We start from the raw sequence: 19591 nt of genomic DNA, 5'->3' as shown, positions 1-19591 counted from the left end.
TGTTGTATTTTTCTATCATTAATATAAGAAATATTTACTAGTGAAGAATAAAAATGATGACTAAAAAATCTAATAAAATATTGTTAGGCTTTTCCTACTTAAAAATATTCTTAATTTTTTAATTTTCATTTCACTTAATTTAGAGGATGTTTAACTAGTTTTCACAAACTTTTTATTTAAAGATGTGTCGCAATGCACTCCAGATAGAGAAAAAGGCAGAATAGTCCAAATTAAAGTGCATCTTCAAAAACAACACCACAAACAATAAGATCTGTCAGAAGTATATTTCAAAATGTACCACATCTTTTTTTAACCTCACACACAACTAGAAACCCAAACACCAGCTATTAACACCAAGGAGCAGATGATGCCAAAGTGGCGAACTCCAATGGAGAGCTGGAGTGGATGAGCACGGAAAGAATAAACCGAGTTGGGATGGAGCGATGGTATAAATAAAGAAGGAGGGGCAGATGGTGAGGCAGATGGAGGGATGAATATACTTACAGGAGTTCTGGAACATATGAACCTGCATCTCCACCAGGGGAAAAGACTGTCTGAAACTGTACGTCACAGAAGTCTTCTTCTTCTGGAAGATCTTTGTTACCTGCAGATAGAAACACGAGAGATGTTTGCCTTTGTATTTATAACAATCTTTAACATTTACGCATTTGGCAGAGGCTTTCATCCAAAGCGACTTACATCAATATAAGTATTATTTTTATTTAAAAAGATTAGAAGCTGCGCCGTAATTACATCAATGTGACGAAGACTCACCACCAGCAGGTCATTAAAGAGGAAGACCTCCCGCTGGTGAACTCCACTCCGCTGAGGTCGATTGGGGTCAGGGACTTCATACAGCTGACAACAGCACACTAGCCTACGATGGGGCAAAGAAAGCACCTACACACACACACAGACAAAATGGGGTGTCAACCAGAAATATGCCACACATCAGATAGGTTACAAGAGTAGCAGTTTTTCTTACAGGCTTCTTGCCCACGATGACCCTCTCCACAGCCTGAACCTGAGACACGTGGTCATCGTTTGTCCTGAGCTCCCATTTTTGAATTCGCTGGTAGATCCCGACTAACAAATCCCTGGGAATATCTTGTCCATTATCCACCCCTGTTGTCGTGAGCAAAAATAGATGATAAAAACAGCGGTTGAAATAAAACGAAATCAGAAATGCACAGTGAAATCCAGTAACTCATCTGATTTAGCTAAAGCCATTTAGAATCTGATGTGTGGATGGATGTGTACGGTCACCTCTGAGGTTCTTAATGAAATCCTCCAGTTTCATCTTCCTCTCTGCTTTGACATTTGGACTGTACATGTCCGTGTTGAGGAGAATAATGGCAAATGCCAGGATGAAGATCGTGTCCGGGTTCTGAAATTGACGAACGAGCGCTGGGTTGCACACACAGTATCTCTGACTGTGAGAAAGAGAAAGTGTAATGTGTAAAATCGATTAAAAAACAAAACAGGACGTGAACGTGTAAAGGAGATACCTGAATGCCTCCACCAGTCTCTCTACTTTCTGAGCTTCTCCTTGAACTTTAATCTGAGCCTGGAACTTTCTCAGAGCGTCATCCAAATCCATCCCTGAGAAATCCATCTCATCCAACACACAGCTAAAATGAAAATAACTATAAATATCATTTCTTTTCAGACAGACATTTTTGTCTTTGGGCTAGTGTGCCGATCTATGCAGCATACGGACCATCAAACACAAGACAAGAAAAAGATCATTTCTTACTCCAATACGTCCTTGTTGAACTGTTTTTGTCGGTTTCCCAGAAACTCCCCAATCATCTGCCTACTCAAGCCTTTCCTCTCCAGAATGAAGCGTGCAATGCCCACAGGTGTGTCTGATACAAACCCTCTCTCTATCAGATACTGGATGCCCTTCTCTGGTTTCCTGGAAGACAAAGAGAGTGAGAGTAAAACAAAGTGAGACAGAGATGACCGTGATCTAAAACTTCATTCCGGTATAACAATGATCAAATAAAGTGATTAAACCATTACATTTTATTAAAGATGGATATACAGACAAAAATGTCTTGAGCAAAAAAGATTACATTTTAATCCACATTTTCGTTTTTTGAATTCTGAGTTGAATCGTCCTGCCTTTTATTGATCTTTGCCACTTGATCTTACAATCCACTTGATTTTTGATCTCATAAGGATTCATTTTGAAAAATGAACAGAATCTGATTAATCTTAACGCATTGGCATTAATAATTCATATTCTATTTACCTCTACCAGGGCTGTTTTCATAAATTGTGTTATACAATACAAAACTTTTAAGATATGTATAAAAGAGCTATGGCAGAGGTTTTTATAATAGGTGTTCAACTTCATAGTTCTTTCCGATCTTAAGCAGTTTTCTTTTGAATCGCTCTTGCGGTTCTTTGATGTCAGTTCTTGAGCCAGTGCATGATGTCGAACACATAATGCGATGTATGGTAGTTGAATCCTATTGGTTGAACTTCAAACACATGGCCTATGTCAACTAATCATGTTTTTTTATGTCCTTCAAGATGTTTAAGGGTTTAGCTTCCGAAATTCCTTCCTTAATTTTATTTTGTATGTTCAAATTTGGTTTTATTGTTCAGTCACAGACTTATTTAATTTGTATTAATTTACATATAGAAAGTTTCACTAAACCTTGAATGTTATAAATTCTTTAAAAATAACAAATGTTATTAAAAAAATTTATGTAACAAAATAAACCTGGTATCTGATATTTAGTTTTTTTTATTTAAATTTATAAAATTTGAATGAATCTTGTATTGTGTATCATATAATAGCTGATTGCATCATTACTTCCCTAACATTTTCTCTGCTATTTAGTTCTTTGTATATGAATATAGCAAGCAAATGTACATACAGTGCATTTCTTTTATGCAATGCACATACGCATCTCCCCGCAGAAGCCTCTTACTTGTTAAAGAGGTTGAGTCCAATGCGGTACTGCCTCCTCTGCACCACATCATTGTTAAAAGCGGGTGAGTCCCAGCTGTGCCTGCTTTCTCTCTGATAGGTCTGTTTTCCTAGCGGAGGCAATGGCTCTCTCAGACTGTCTCTGGATGAGGAGCCTGAGCTGCAATTGATGGTCTCATTAGAGTTAGTGGTAGAGTTCAGAGAATCGTTGTCCCCATCAGAGTGCTCCATGCCAGCAGGCGGCAACGGTGCAGAAGAGGAAGACGACAGTGGCGTAAGTGGAGGTTGGGTGGGGGAGGGTGATGTGGGATCTGTGTAGGGGTGATGCATGTGTGGTAACGGGTGGTGCTGCAGTGGATGGTGAATGTGCGGGTGATGATGATGGTGCATCATAGCGTGGTGTGGTAGATGTGCAGGCAGAGGCGAAGGGATGGGACGGCCCGAAGGTCTAGCCTGGCCCTGTGCCGTACATGGATTGGGCGTGCGAGAGGCGGGATTGTGTTTGAGAGTTCCCTGGGGCGATCCGCCACTTGCTGGCTCCTGCTCGTAGAGCATCTGTCTGCTGAGAGAGCCACGATCTGAGCGGTCGCTCAAGTCAACGGAGCTGTCGCTAGGCGGCTCTATAGTGAGAACAGGGAGGTGCGATCCACGTAAACGGTAATCCCGGCATTCGGTGCACGGTGTGCTGCGCCGGCTGTTATTGCTGCCCCCGCCCTCTGTGTCTCGACTGTCCTCGCGACCTCCGACACCGCTGCTGACGCCCCAGTACTCTGTGTCTGTGCTAGAGGGAACTCGATCAATGGACAGCGGCGAACACGGCATCCCATCATCCATGTAAAGCGTGACATCGCTGTACGTGGTGGCAGTGCTGTCTTCGTGCATGACGCCCAGTCGCCCCTGCTCCCCCAAGACACCCCTGCGTGGGGTAGCTTTGTTGCTCCACACGCACTCTCCGAAATCCTCGGATTCCTCTCCGGCCCCACCACCATCCTGAGATTCCCCTCGGCTTGACTGACATCAATGGACAGCGGCGAACACGGCATCCCATCATCCATGTAAAGCGTGACATCGCTGTACGTGGTGGCAGTGCTGTCTTCGTGCATGACGCCCAGTCGCCCCTGCTCCCCCAAGACACCCCTGCGTGGGGTAGCTTTGTTGCTCCACACGCACTCTCCGAAATCCTCGGATTCCTCTCCGGCCCCACCACCATCCTGAGATTCCCCTCGGCTTGACTGACATGTCAGAGTGTCGTCCATTGAGTCAGCCAAAGACGTCACCTACAAAGGAAGCACACATTCAGAATGATCCTAGCATTAGCGCTAGTCAATTTAGGGTTGAGGATGGTTAAACTTTAGCACGTTTAGGTAGAAATCATCTATTATAGATGTGCACTGCATCGAATAATGACTAGATGAATGTAATGACCATTGTGTCTGTTTGCAAAGAATTTAAAACAAGGTTGCTCCAAGGAGACGGTCAAGGCGATGTTCTATTGCTTTGGAAAAAAGCATATGCTAAATGAAATGTAAGTCCCAAGTTCGTGTATTGCTGGCTGAATCAAATAGATTTAATTTTTTATAGTCTGAACAGCTAAAGAACACAAATATGTTTACAACCACAAACCTGCCTGGAATGTGTGAATGATTTTCAAGTCATTTATAATTGTATTAGTTTATATTTTTAGTATTTCATAAAATAATGAAGAAAACATTCCACATTCCCCAGTCTCTTAACATACAGTACACTAAATATTCACACCTGACATTTCACATGTGACATTCCCTATGTAGTGAACAGTACTGTAAATAAGTAAACAGAATATAGTCAGTAGAATTGGACACAGTGTATCTTATGCATATTTCGGACAATGCTGTCAGACCTTTGGGTTTAGTACCGTCTTGAGTTTTCCATTCTTTTTTTCCACACTGACAGCTACTCCCAGTTATTGTATGAGAAAATCTCTCGACCTCATGGTGACACATTCATCATTACTATAGCAACCAGATACTGACTACATTGTCTGAAACGGATTCGATTTCATCACTTGCAAAATGACAGTCGGTTCTAAATATAGGATCTGAAAAACCAAATTAGATCTATTGTTCAGTGTGAACAAAGCCATATTGTCAAAGTAGTCAGCTGTAACACAACATATGTCTCCCATGCAACACCTAAAGCTAATTTAAACCAAGCCCTCTAAGCCAATCTCTAATTTGGTTTTAACCTTATACATGTCTTCTACAACTACACTGAAATAAACCTAACACTGCAGTCACGATCATCACACATAAAAATCTAAAAATATATATTGTTAAAGCAAGCAAAATCATACCACTTATTATATATCATATATATGCAAATTCCTCTCACCTGTTTGTTAAAGGCGTCGTCTGCATGTGAGTATTCCTCCCTGTCTGAAGGACAGTGGGCAGGTGAATCGGACTCCTGCTGTGTGTCTGGAGTTCCTGGCTGGCCCGCTGTGCCCAAGGTTGATGGGTGATGACTGCTATATCGACCATGCTGCTGCTGGGGAGTCTGGGGCTGAACCTGAGGAGATCAAGGCAAAGACAGAATTTTGGTCTGTTATTTTCGTGTACAGTCAGGTGTAGTCCAAAGGAGGCAAAAGGAAGAGGATGTATTCAAAACAAGGAAAGCGATAAAATTAACTGTGCATTTGATCAATTTGCTAGCTTATGTGCATAACTGAGATGCAGCTAGTGTAAAAATTATGCACATTAACCCTGGTGAACTTTAATTTTTGCACAAATGAAAGAATGGGTTTTGACTCTCAATAACTCTCATTAGAGATGGCCTTTCAAGCCAACCGTCTTTCAATATTGCTTAAGTGTATCAACAAGCCTGCTTGTGGTCAGAATGGCCATATATATTTCTCCATAATTACTAGTACAAATAAATACAATAAACAAATAATAAATACATTTTCTGAAGTTAAAATGATGTACACATACCTTAACCTATAAATACATGTATTCATGTCTGAATGTTTATGCATTTTGTGTTCATAATAACATTACATGTGGCTGCCGCTCGTCAAACGAGTACTGTGAACGCATGTTCGACAAGATGATCCGACGCGTCATACGGCTTTCAGAGGCAGAGCTGCGCAGCCTTTGAAAGTTCTTCTTCATGCGATACTGCCGGAACGCCCTCTGTATGGTGCGAGCCGCTCGCCTGCTCAGGAAGTAGCCACCATACTTCCTCTCCAGCATCTCCACCTGATGAAGACGATGAAGATGACAAGAGCAAGACAAAGAAACAGGGTTTCTTAAAATCAGTAATGTAGTTTTAACTAAATCTGAATTAGAAAAACTGTGTACTGCTAGCATGGCTCAACAATAACAGATCTGACAACAAAAACTAAATTACCCATTTAACAGTGTTTTGACATATAAAAGGATTTACATTACTACATTTACAGAGAAGAACCATGGTATGACCATAGTACACTTGGGTGTGTAAGGGGCCATGCCCAATTCGCGATGCTCATTTCGTTTTTTTATGTGCGCCTTCGCCACATCGAGAGGAAAATATTTTAACTTTTCAGAAGGCTGCAGGTCATGAGACAGATAGCAACCAACCAATACAGACAAGCTCAGTGAAGAAGGAGACACAGATGATAACAGCATTTAGTCACAGCATTTAATCGTCACGCACCTTCCTGTCCTGCATGTCAGTGGAGAGCTCATAGCTGTCAGACAGCACTTTACAGCGCTTGCTCTCCTCTTCTTCTTGCTTGCGGAGTGCCAGGCTTGCGGGTTGGTGCCGGGTCCGTTGTGCCCAGGCCAGACTTGCTGGGCTTGGAGGAGCCACAGGAGGCCCCTGTGGGCCCGGAACGTTTCGAATGTTCCCGTAGCGGTTCGAATTGCCCAGGTACGGGCCCTGACTGCAGGTGCTGTCAGAAAAGCTCCCCGTGTTAGGACACTGAGGATCTCCTTCCACACTAATAGAGAGAAAGAGAGAGAGAGAGACAGAGAGAGAGAGAGAGAGAGAGAGAGAGCGAGAGAGAGTTTTAGGTCAACAACTGCCAAAAACAGACATTTTTGTTGACAAGCTGATACTAAAACAAGTCTGTAACTTTGGCATTAAAACTGTTCTGTGTAGACAAACATACTATCAAACTAACCAACATTGGCATTTCAAATGCCCATTCGCAGCCCAGCCAGAGATCAACCATCTGGCCGGAGTACAAGAGAACGAGAGAGAAACAAGAGAAGATGGAGGGAGTGTGAAAGAGAAATGAAGAGAGGACATGGTGCATAGTGAGACACAGAAAAAGGGAGAGAGAGAAAGTTGGAAGGAGAAACAGTGGCATGTGCAGTCAAGTAAGAGGCCAGCAAAAACATTATAAGACCTGACTCATCCAATGGTGAGTCAGAGAGAGAGAGAGAGAGAGAGTGTGAGAGAGAGAGAGAGTGAGAGAGAGTGAGAGAGAGAGTGAGAGAGAGAGAGAGAGAGAGAGAGAGAGAGAGAGAGAGCATGAACTAGAAATATACAGTGGGTATGGAAAAGTATTCAGACCCCCTTACATTTTTCACTCTTTCTAATATATTGCAGCCATTTGCTAAAATTATTTAAGTTCATTTTTATTGCTCATTAACGGCTTTCCTAATCAAGTCCAAACAGTATAATCAAACACAGCTGCACTCAAATGAAGGTGTAGAACCATCTCAAGGATGATCAGAAGCGATGGACAGCACCTGAGTCACAGCATATGAGTCACAGCAAAGGGTCTGAATACTTAGGACCATTTGATATTTCAGTTTTTCTTTTTTAATAAATCTGCAAAAATGTCAACAATTCTGTGTTTTTCTGTCAATAGCGGGTGCTGTGTGTACACAAATGAGAAAAAAAATGAACAAATGATTTTAGCAAATGGCTGCAATATAACAAAGAGTGAAAAATTTAAGGGGTCTGAATACTTTCCGTACCCACTGGAAGTGGGTGTATAAGGGGAAGTCGGTGCAGTTTACTCTAATGTTGCGAAACTATGTTGTTTATAATTCATTCAAATGTACTTGTGTATGAATGGTCACATTTGTAATAATTGAACTGAATTAAATCTTTATTCCTTTTTCTTATATTTCTCATTATCTTTTTTAATTACTCCAAATATGTTTTCTTAACACAGTTAAGTTGCAAACGCTTGGGAAATACAATTACAAATACAATGTATTAAACTGAAACAACAAACCATTTATCTGAACCCGATTACAACAGATCACAGCCATATTACAAAACCTACTGTATCTCCCACAGCTTAACATTATTTAATCCTCATTGTTTTCAACTGTTTTCAGTCATTTACTCACATGTAAGCATGGGCTCTGTGCGAGAGTTTGGTCCTTCGAAGGAACCACATGGTTAAAGAGGTAGACACACACTCACACATGATGTCTGCAGCCGTATGACAGCGACCGCGTATTTGTTAAGGAGCTGTTCTGGAATCAGCAGTTTCATGCTGGTGAGTTATTTGATGACCGCATTGAGTATCTGTCAGTGACTGCAGTACGATTGCAGTTTACTAGCGACACCATATCAACACACACACATAAGAGTCTCCTCATACCAGGGGACCGGTAACTACCAACATGGCAACAGCTGAATTTCACAAACAACTGCTTCAAACAATAGATGCAAAAGCAACCAATAATACAAAAGTATTTTGCTGCTACATTGCAAAACGTTCAGAATATAATCCTTACAGCCTTTGATTCAGCCTGTGAAAAGGTTTTACAAAAATGCACATTAAAATTGACGTGCAAAACATCTTTCTCAATAAAACACACACACCCACATCCTATGTAGTCAATAAAACTCTGCAAACATCCTTCTTTTTTCTTGGTGTGCGTGTGTGATGTAGCACATCCAGGGAAAGTGCAGAAAAGTCCAGTCGTGCAGTCCTGTTGTGATCAGCATGTGTGCATATATGAGTTAGCTAAACACGCATGTGCAGCTATAGTAGAATCTTGGTATATGTGTGTGTGTGTCTTGTGCTGTCTCCAAGCTCAGGACAAGAAACTCAAAGACACGCATACATACATACATACATACATACACACATATACATGGGACTGGGATAACAATTCTTGCTATTTCATTAAAAATGAGTGTTTATTTTAGATATAATTTATCTTCAGTGCCGCGTTAAGTCTTCTCGGAGCCCTGGGCTAACGCAGCTTTGGGTCCCCTCCCCAGTTATATGATGGTTATATTCAAAGAATTGGTAAACCAAATGTGTAGTCAAACACATCGAACTGTACTCATCCAGAGTGGGTAAAAGGGCTCACAAAATTACCCTGGACCCCTCACACCCAGCACACTCTCTGTTTGGACTCTTACCATCTGCTCGACGCTACAGAGCACCGAGCACTAAAACATCCAGACACAGGAAGAGCTTCTTTCCTCAGGCCATCTACCTCATGAACAGTTAAATGTTCACCTTTTGCCATAAATGTGTGCAATATTTTTGTGCCAGATTTTTCGTATATAGCACCTTAAAATGTGTATATTTTAAACACCTGTAGAATCTCATAGAATCTGTATATACATATCATACACCCTACAGTGCAATAAATGTGTGCAATACTTTCCCTCAGACATTTCACATATATAAACTCATAACTTGTATATTTTAAACAAAAATTCCGGAGCTCTTCTGTCACACTGCACTTTCACCTTTGTGTGCTTAACTTTTATTTTTCTTCTGTACTTTCGTTGCCTTTGTTGATTGTTACTTGTCTTGTAACCTTACTTGTGTACTGGAAGCTTCTGTAACCAAGACAAATTCTTGTGTGTGTAAGCACACCTGGCAATAAAGCTTGTTCTGATTCTGATTCTGAAACAAACTCCAAAGACGCGCTCGGTACACTCGTGACATAAAACACAAAGTTAACATGTCATAATCCCAAAAGTAGGCTTAAAATTATGTACATAAATGACAATATTATCGAGTAATAATCGTACAAATCTGAAACCGAAGAAATACAAATACATCTCTTCATTGGGCATGCCTTTTAGATGGGTTAAAAAGCCCCAGTAGTGGCAGGTTTCTTCTTATGCCGTCATATATTCTTACATTTTCGTTCGATATGTTGAGGTGATGTACTGCGTGTCCACTTTGACTCTTGATTTTGGTTATAATTCGTTGTTATATCGTTGTTATAATTGCTTCCAATGTTTCCTCATCTGTAAGTCGCTTTGGATAAAAGCGTCTGCTAAAGGACTAAATGTAAAATGTAAATGTATGGTGATTGACAACGATGATCTCTACGTAACGTATGCATAATTGCCTTGATTAAAACCTTAACAGATTTTTAAGCCGTACAGACTATTACAAATTCCCAAAATATTCAATTTCCACATAGTATTGTAATTACCAACAATACTGAGAAGCATAAAAGCTGTCTGTCCTGATGGCTCCGCAAAGTATATGTAATATTCAGGGCATCTATGTTTTCTTAAAGAGCACAGAGCAGTCAAGCGTTTCAGGAGGAGATGGAAACCCAAGATGACCGTGCATCTGAAAGCCTGCACATCAAATATGGACAGATTCAAGTGCTGAGATGGCTGTGAATGTGTTTGATCTCTTAAAAACGAGAAGAAAATATATTTGTTGGTTTATTGCAATAAGGCTTAATTGTCATGTGTTAAATAATCTTACATTACGTATTGTAACTGGGTATAATAAATATAAATACATGGGTTTATACTGAGGGACGGAGAAATACAGATACATGTCTGTATTCTAAGTCTTTGTTACAAAAATAAAACACAAGCTGAGTAACCTGATGAAGAACATGAACCATTTCATAAGCCTGTGCGAGGGTGAAAATGCACTGAGAGAAAAGCATGCACGTTTGGATCTGTGTGGACACCCCTGGGCAGTCGCTGATGGAAATAAATATTTCTGTGTGAGTCAGTGAATAGCTGTTAATTAAAAGTGTCACTCAGATTGCCACTCGAGTTTGGCAGCAGTGACCGTTACTGTAACCTGCTAGGAAATCTAGGAAATCATTATCATGAAACTACAGAGCATTTGATCTAAACAAACAAACATCACATGATTGTGTTTTTACAACATTTAATTCTCACCGAGGGTTTTGCTGATTTCACGAAGAGTAAGATATAGAGAGTCTCAATGTGCATACTTTCGCTATGTCTAAACGCTTTATACGGAGCTGAGCTGATGTATTTTAATGAATGAAGTGAGCACAGACTGGGACACACAATACTGGGACATTTTATTAACAGTCAATAAGTCAAAACAGCAGAGTAGTTCTAACCCTGTTGAAAAAAACCAACATATGCTGGTTAGGTAGGTTCGAAGCATGGTAGCTGGTTTAAGCTGGTCACGTGGGCCCTTTAGATGGTCCGGAGCTGGTTTAAGCTGGTCCTATACCAGCTCAGGACCAGCTTAAACCAGCTACCATGCTTCGAACCTACAGCCCTTAGGAAAATACTGGACATATGCAAAGGCAACCACTTTATTTCAAATGAACTGGTACGTACTGAGAAAGCTGTCAGATAACATTTAAAGACTGAAATGAAAAAGTTAAAGGACTGACAAATAAAGAGTGAAAGAGTGATCCATTGATCTTACCAGGGTTATTGAATTGCTTTTTCAGCCAGTTCTATGTATGATCTATACATCAATTAATCTGTGACACTTCAACAAGCAATTCACATACAGATATTGCATAAAGAATAAAAAACTATCAAAGGAACCAAGCTACAGTGTAGTAATGCTACATTACATTGTAAAGACAATTTTTAACGCTTTGATTTTTGTCAATAAGCCCATAGATAAAAAAACACAACGCTCATTTAAACGGTATGGATGCAAATGATCTTTACTGGCATATTGGTTAAGGAGAATACAAACATTTTTTCCCATAGACAAGGGTGGGGGTTATCCTGAGACAGCTCTGAGCTATATTTTCTTATTGATTTTCCCCATCATGTTTTATTAGTTCAGGATTCAAAATCACAATCATTTCATGATAACAGGCTATTATGTATCAGTAGCCTTAAGTATAAAGGGGTTTTATGTGAGACATGTTCAGTAAGGATGTAAAAAGAATGTTGTTGTTTCATTAAGCACAGAACACAGAGAACCGTCACATTTCACATTTCTTCTGAAGTATTCGTATTAAAGGAATAGTTTGCCTGAAAATGAACATTGTGTCTTCATTAACTCAATCTTTATTTGGTTAGTAGAAGGTGATGGATAGATGGATGAATATCTGTCTACATATTCAAGAAATGTGTGCAAACTTCTTTCTGTGAACTTGAATGTACATGATATTTCAGAGCAATTGGCATTTTAACTTACATGAGTGCAAGTAAACACAAATTTTAATCTTGGGAGAGCTATAGACCTATTTCACAGCGTGACGTGTACAAACCGATAGTAGGGCAAAGGCTTGTCTGATCAATGCACTAGCTCCGTTCACTTCACAGAACAGTTGCAGAGACTAGGATCAGTTAGGTTTGTAGCGCTCCCTTTATGCTGATTTGTCTAACATAAATCAGACCTCGATAATAACTAAATCGTTTGTTTTCCCTATTTTTACATCTCCCAGTACACCATGAACAAATTGGACAACATACTGTATGGTACTGTTGCTTTTGGTAAATAAAATGAATGCCTGTGAGAAAAAACGCTGAATGAATAAATGCTATGGCAGCCTTGCGATTTCCTACTTCCGGTCCATATTGTGAAATAGGCGAATTACTATAAATAAAAGCAAGAGAGCTGCACTATGCACCTTCATGCATTGTGTAGATTTAATTCACACTGAGAGGCACATGGTTTTCTGCTAAAATGGAATGTTAACATATCTGACTCATCTGTCTCCTCGTAGGAATTGTGATGTGTGTGCGTGTGTGTGTAAAGGTAAAAGTGTGAGAAATATTGTCAGTGTGTGAATGTGCCAGTCTGAGAATGTAGTATACATGTATTTAAAAAATTATAAAAAAAAATAGAAAATCAGAAATCATCTCTATTTCTTGTTCGACGTCGCGATACAACAAAACACTTCTTTTTTGTGGAGTGAATCATAAAGCATTCGTTTTGCACACTCAGCAAACTACAAATCTTCATGCAGCGAGCATTAGAAGCCAAAAGAGAAAATACGTCACTTCTTCACTCCCTTAAAATGCAGCATTTGGCAGACTTCTAAGCACTTCCTGTCTAATCTACAGCCCAGAACTGCTGAAGCAGCCCTAAGAATTATCTCAGCATTCATTAGTAAAGGCTCAGCTTGAAAACACGTTGTTGGAGAGGAAGAACGCTGCCTGTCACGACACAGAGCGCTGTTATTGTTCCACTGTCTTTTTTTTGCACAACCTCTAGCAGCTTGTCATCCACACCGAACCGGATCACAGCTTCAGTGGTACAGACAAGAGAATCAGACCAAATTAATGTTTTGGGTTTAAAATAGCCGCACTGCTAAAAATACAACAACTCCTAAGATGTATTGGAACAGAATGAATGTTCAAAAATAAATATAATGATACATTTTAGCCCAAGCATTTCAGGCATCTGAATTTAACGAGACTGCTGCCTAGTACATTTGTTAAAAATCTGAATAATAATAAATTGGAATTAAAACATCTCAACCAGAAATATATGTCTGATGGAGATCTGAATTTCATTTCTGATTGAATAAAGTGGTGTATGTCTTCAACAGTGAGCTACTGTAAATTGGAAACTAGCTACAGTGTACAGTGAACATTTAAACCCAACTGTTTTAACATGTGTAGCGCAGTGAGCAAGCTCACACTGCACATGTTTTTGTTTATTTGCCTCACTCTCCTGCAGAACAGCTCCCGCCCACCTTTGTTGAGTTTGTTCAGATATTCTGTTTATTTGAGTAGGACTGGGCATGAGGCTAGCATGATTATAAAATTGAATTTAAAGTCATCATTATTCACCCTCATGTCATTCAAAGCCTGTATTTGACTACTTCTGTGGGACAGAAAAAATATATTTTGAGGAATGTCACATATAATGTAAGTTACATAAACCTTTTTTCCTTGCTAAAAGTAAATTAGCCTTAAGGACGTCAATAAACTGATCCTCAAACGCGCAGACAAATTCCCATTTAGAAGATATATGCGTTCAAAGCTGTCTGGAACATGCGATCCAAAAGATTTAGATATTCCATGACGTTACGCTACACTTCAGCCTCTCGTCACAGTTCTCGTCCAATCAAATCCACTTTAGAATCTCCCGCCCGCTTCACTATGAGAGGTGCGAAAGCGGCGTATCGGCCACTTGTTGGCACATTTATTATGTCCTACATGGTGATTGACACATAGTGCACTAGGTGGGAGATGATCCAGATAGTGTAAACATTAACATTCAAGTCTTAATTTCACGTAATGTCACATGAGCGGTTGCATGCGAGTGTCCACTGGGTTAGAGACAAGATATCTACAGCAATTTTCAACAGTAGGGCTATGGAAGTGCTTTGTTTCATTTAATCGTGTGTCTTGTAAAGAAAGCTAGTATTAATAGTTGTGACAGATTTCAACGATTCGCGACACACTGCAATATCATAAAGAGATAAATCAGTGTAAGAGAACCCGTGAATTCAGTGTCAATCTCTCGAGCCGGAGGCCCGGAAAAGATGAGAGTAGCCACTGCCGGTGAGCACCCTTTGAACCATTTTTTACTAAAAGTGAGCAGTTTTATCAATATTTCCTGACTCTTTCAGTCACTGACAGGACGAACTCCTCGCTGGCAACACTGAATGATGTGCTCAACGTGGTTGTCTGAGGCGGAGGCGCAAGAAATTTTGTGTATTTTCTTAAGAAATGCACCAATTGTATGAACCAATTGTGAATGTGATACAGTTAAAGGAAAAGCAACGCTTTTCAAATTATATTTGCACTGGGCTAAAATGGCTCATATAATTATATTGTGTGTTTATTATTATAGGCTATAACAAATATTGTAAGATTAATAAATGAACAGAAGGACAATGAGAGAGACAAACGCTGTGGATGTTGCACTGAAAACCTATGGTGCAATGCTATTGGTTGAAACACTTGGTGACCAATACTCATCCTCGAAGGAAGCATCAAGATGCATCACACTCATATTCTATTTAAAGACTGTGACAATTATACTAAAACCTCTACAGTTTATTCTGTACATCACCCCCCCCACACACACACACACACACACACACACATTTCACAGAAAACAGCCCCCGAGGTCTTGAGCTGACAGCTCTTCAAATGATAATCATAGCAAGAGATGATAAAAAACAGTTGGCCACCGTATGGCAGCTCTAACTACACCCCATAATACTCTCCTCGATCTGAGGCCCTTCCACAGAAATAACAGCATGCACATCTAGTTACGTTTACTTACTATCATGCATCGCGGATGATGAACGACTTAACAAATAATTCCTTAATGCAATGGATGAGAGCCTCCAGATCCTGCCATCATAAAGAAGAATGTGAGGTAAAAAATATGAGAGGCAACTTGGCAGCGCATTTGCCGAGGAAGAGTCACTCTCGCTCTCACACATACTCTCTCGCTGTCTTTTTGACAGTGTCATAACTCTCAGCAGCTTGTAAAAACATCTGAAATCTCTCCAGTGCTGTTTAAACCCCTCACCAGAAGACTAACAGACTCAAAAGACCCCCTGCCAGAAAAATAGTAAGAGAGTTTGGTGAGCCCACCGAGGTCTGTTTCTTCCGAGTTTTATCATGTTTTTTTTACAACTCGGCTTAAATCTGGATCATGTATCCCTTACACTACAGGTAAACCAACATGAGGTTTTGACAGGGGTGGGACACTATGTTCAAACAGGTTACTCTACCAACTCCACAGCATACAGTAAAACATTCCTAAAATGTCATCATACAGAAATAGATATTCAACATTTCATGACGATAGAACACAGTAAACAGTTATGCTTATACATACGGTTCGGCATTCATAAAAGATTAAAGAATGATACAAACATCAATATTAGTCAATATTAAAGAGCTGTTTCAAATGAGGGCATTCCCTGTGTTGAGGGAACTTATGACCTACAAGTCCTGCCAAGAACACACATTCATGACTCACTACGTAAGCTCATAAACAACATTTATAGTATACAGAGAAGTGATAACTCAACGTAAACGCGTGTGCATACATCCGTGCCCGTTTTTCTTTGACTGTAACGTTGCTGTGTTTTCGACTCGTTGGCCTCGAGCGTTTTCTCTGCGGCTAGAAATGCGCTGCTGCCATTGACAACGAACACAGGACTCGTCTGCGCACTTTATCGCGTATTTCCCCTCAGTTTTGACCTCATTTTACGTTATTCAAGCCTCAAAATATTACCTTCTGGTGTTCGTGTAGATGAATATCTGTAATTCACTCACTAAAAATTGTATGCGTATGGTGATGTCAGTTATTGAAGATCAACAAAATGATCACAATAACAACCACTCGTGTCCGAAAAAAATATGACGTTGTCTCTTACCAGTACACAAGCTTGTTATGAAGAATCGCGGGGGTCTTATCCGACGCGCAGTTGATGCACCACATTGTTGCGGGAAACGGGTCCGGATGCGCAAGCGCTATTTCATCCGTTTGTTAATTTGGCTCGAGTGCTGACAGCGGTCATCGCGGCACGCGAGAGTAGTGGGGATCGTTTTAAATGCCATGATTTGCGATTCATGTTCCGTCATTAGCGAGGAGATGATCGAGGGAAGCGCCGGGCCCCCCCTAACATCCCACCACTAAAACCTCTATCCTCCTCCATCTCTCTCCCTCAGCCCTCGATTATTCAGACTCGTGCAGCAAGCGTGACACAGCAGACAGACCGCGAAAACACTTCTGCCAGGCGAGCTTGGCAAACCGCCTTGTGATCGCGGCGCATGATCCACACCTCATGCATCATCTGACAGGATCTGTTCGGTGCCATTAGATCAATCAGATTGTCATGTGACCTGATCTCAGTTCTTCGCGCGGTCCCGTGGAACCATGTGGTGGTGTCAACGCGCAATTTCGTATCTGATGAAGAACTGCTTCTGTCTTCACAGTGTCATTTTCTCGCTGATCGGACATGAATATGCTTTGCTTTTGATTATTTTACTTTCAACGTTGTGAAAGTTGTCTTTTCTCATGTTTAAGAAACTCATGAATGGCAACTTTCCCTTCATTTTTCACAGGGATGCCAAACAGTGGATATTCGTATTCGTTCTCCCTCTCCCTGGCCCAAGGACAGCTTTATATAATTCATTATCTTTCACATTAGCCACCATTTTGATGCCCCCTTCCCATGTTTGTCATTTGTCTTATTCTTGAGCCCAAGCTGTTCTGAACTCTCATCTCTCCTGTGTCACATCCTTTTTTACCTTTCAAATGGTTAAATCTTGTGATTTTATAACCTGCTTAGTTATAGATATAAGATACGTGTTATATTATAGGTACTGTTAATTCCAATGACTTGAAACTGAACTAAATCGAGGGAAGGAAATTCCATTCATGATTTCAGAATGCTGTGAGAATCGTGAGCTGAATGACTTTTCCAAATTCTGTCAAAATGAATTAAGGACATTTTTCGTACCAATTCTAACTGACAGATACTTATGAAAACATAATTTTCTTCACACATTGCCTGAAAGGATGCCTGCATGATTCACAAATAAATAACGAAAAAAAACAACCCCCAACTTGTTTGCTTTCCCACATTTTCTATCCTTTAGCAATTCTCACTGCACCACAAGGAGGCACAGAGACAGAAGAAACATCTTAAAGGTGCTTGAGCACAGATACTCAAGTGCACCCGGATGTCTTTTTAGTGCGAACACCTGACATAAGCATAAATGATCCTCCCCCCTCACATCTGGCACATCAGTTTTAAGTTTTTTCATTTTATTGCATCATTTATTTCCATTTATTTTGTTATTTCAGTGGAGCAGGAAGCATAAAGGAGCTAAAGATAAACAGGTTTTTATATTCTCTTAAAAAAGTCAAACACTTTGCATGTTGTATGAAATGTTACTGTCACACTGGATGAATCGTGCACCATACAACAGACTCATGATGTTCCTCAAGCTCACAATAATACAGGGTGTCTATTGAAGGATACTCATCTATTGTAAACCTTCCTGATATTAGCCTATTTTATGTCCAATGTACTGTTTAGCTGTTGCAGTGTGCACCATCACCAACCCATTCCAATATCGGCAGGTTACCATGTGATGCTTTCCTTCCTATGATGGAAACGTAATGATGCCTTATTTCAACAGTGATCTAACAGCCTCCCATTGTGGGTGGAGTCAGTGTCAGTCTCCTTGAATTTCCCCTTTCATGATTCTCCAAGAACAACGCTACAATGTTCTGCTGACTGCAATATTAATAAAGTCTAACTAGGTCATTTGAGCGATCAGAAAGACTCGGCCACAGAACTCAACCAGTCCAGCCACCTAAGAGGAATGTAGAAAACAAATCACCTCATAAATTAATAGTAAGTATTTTCTCAGTTTTACAAATATGAGAACTGAAGTGTAAGTGAATTAAATGTAAAAAACAATGTGTTAGTTAAAAATGGGAATAAAAATGTAAAGGACAACAGCACTATAGTAAAACAATTGTGGGTATAAAGAGTTTAGGTGCCATTCAAATGAAAACAATGTTAGAATGCAAAATTTTAATGGTCCTAAAAATAAGATTAACATTTCTTTCTGCAATTATCATATTTCTGACTGATATGTGGCATGAAAATAATTCACTGATAAATAAAGAAAGATACATCTGTCTTTCCACCACTCCTGTTTGGTTTTCCATTTCCATCATTTTTGTATTCTTTCTGTGATTATTTCTCATTTTACTCTGCTTTTGTCCATTACTCTAATCCCATTTATCAATTAATCTCTCATAATTTCTATCTCTTACCTATCATTATAATCATACTGCCCTTCTCTCTTATCCCTTCTTCCCCCATTGCTTCCACTATTTATCCCCCTTTCCTGTGTTGTCACTTTCTCTAAAATAGGCGGACTCAGAAGAGGGTAATGGGAGGAGAGAGTTGCTTGGTGATGGTTGCCGAGAAACGGATGTGGGAGGGGTGCAGAGAGCCAGAGTCAAGAATGGGGTTGCCTTGGCGACCGAGGTGTCACACTGTTTTACAGGATTTGGCGCAAGATGGGAGGGCTCTTAGTCTTAGGGCTTATACAGCAATCATATTATCACACATAAACAATGTGCATATACACGAATGTATACATTTACTCATACACCACAAGTACACACACGAGTACTTTAGCTAACCTTGTTTTGAGGATGAGAGTTACCAAATACCAAAACCCCATGATGGGTTTTTCTGTTCTTTGATCTAAATGTGAAGGTAAAATATTGATTTATTTTAATTTGAAAAACACAGGTTAAAGTATTGAAACATTTGAAATCCAGGCCAGAGGCAGGGGTGCATTTAAACACCATCAATTATAATGCATTATATAATTTGTATTATTAACCTTATTAACATTTCCTACAGAATTTATATATGATCTGTATATTAAACTGGCCTACGAGTAGGTAGTATCACACGTTGTTCAAACAAGTACTTTATGAAATTAAAGTCTAGCCCAAATAATGTGCAAGAGCTGAAA

At 39.9% G+C, this 19591-nt stretch overlaps 1 protein-coding gene across 1 annotated transcript in view; it reads right to left on the bottom strand.

Moving 5' to 3' along the window:
- The window catches only part of iqsec2a (IQ motif and Sec7 domain ArfGEF 2a), a gene marked incomplete at both ends in the record, with an annotated part of 46407 nt that overhangs the window by 3235 nt on the left and 23581 nt on the right, over positions 1 to 19591 (bottom strand). Inside the window, 11 exons of the mRNA XM_079466752.1 lie at positions 505 to 604; positions 775 to 900; positions 986 to 1125; positions 1267 to 1433; positions 1509 to 1631; positions 1757 to 1918; positions 2946 to 3735; positions 3957 to 4221; positions 5315 to 5491; positions 5980 to 6180; positions 6620 to 6905. Of these exons, the coding sequence (XP_079322878.1) occupies positions 505 to 604; positions 775 to 900; positions 986 to 1125; positions 1267 to 1433; positions 1509 to 1631; positions 1757 to 1918; positions 2946 to 3735; positions 3957 to 4221; positions 5315 to 5491; positions 5980 to 6180; positions 6620 to 6905 (2537 nt within the window). The remainder of the gene's footprint in view (positions 1 to 504; positions 605 to 774; positions 901 to 985; positions 1126 to 1266; positions 1434 to 1508; positions 1632 to 1756; positions 1919 to 2945; positions 3736 to 3956; positions 4222 to 5314; positions 5492 to 5979; positions 6181 to 6619; positions 6906 to 19591) is intronic.

This window comes from Barbatula barbatula (assembly GCF_947034865.1).
Source record: "Barbatula barbatula genome assembly, chromosome: 11".
Classification (NCBI taxonomy): Eukaryota; Metazoa; Chordata; class Actinopteri; order Cypriniformes; family Nemacheilidae; genus Barbatula; species Barbatula barbatula.
The sequence above is the reverse complement of the archived record's forward strand: the minus strand, read 5'-3'. Positions and strand labels throughout refer to the sequence as shown.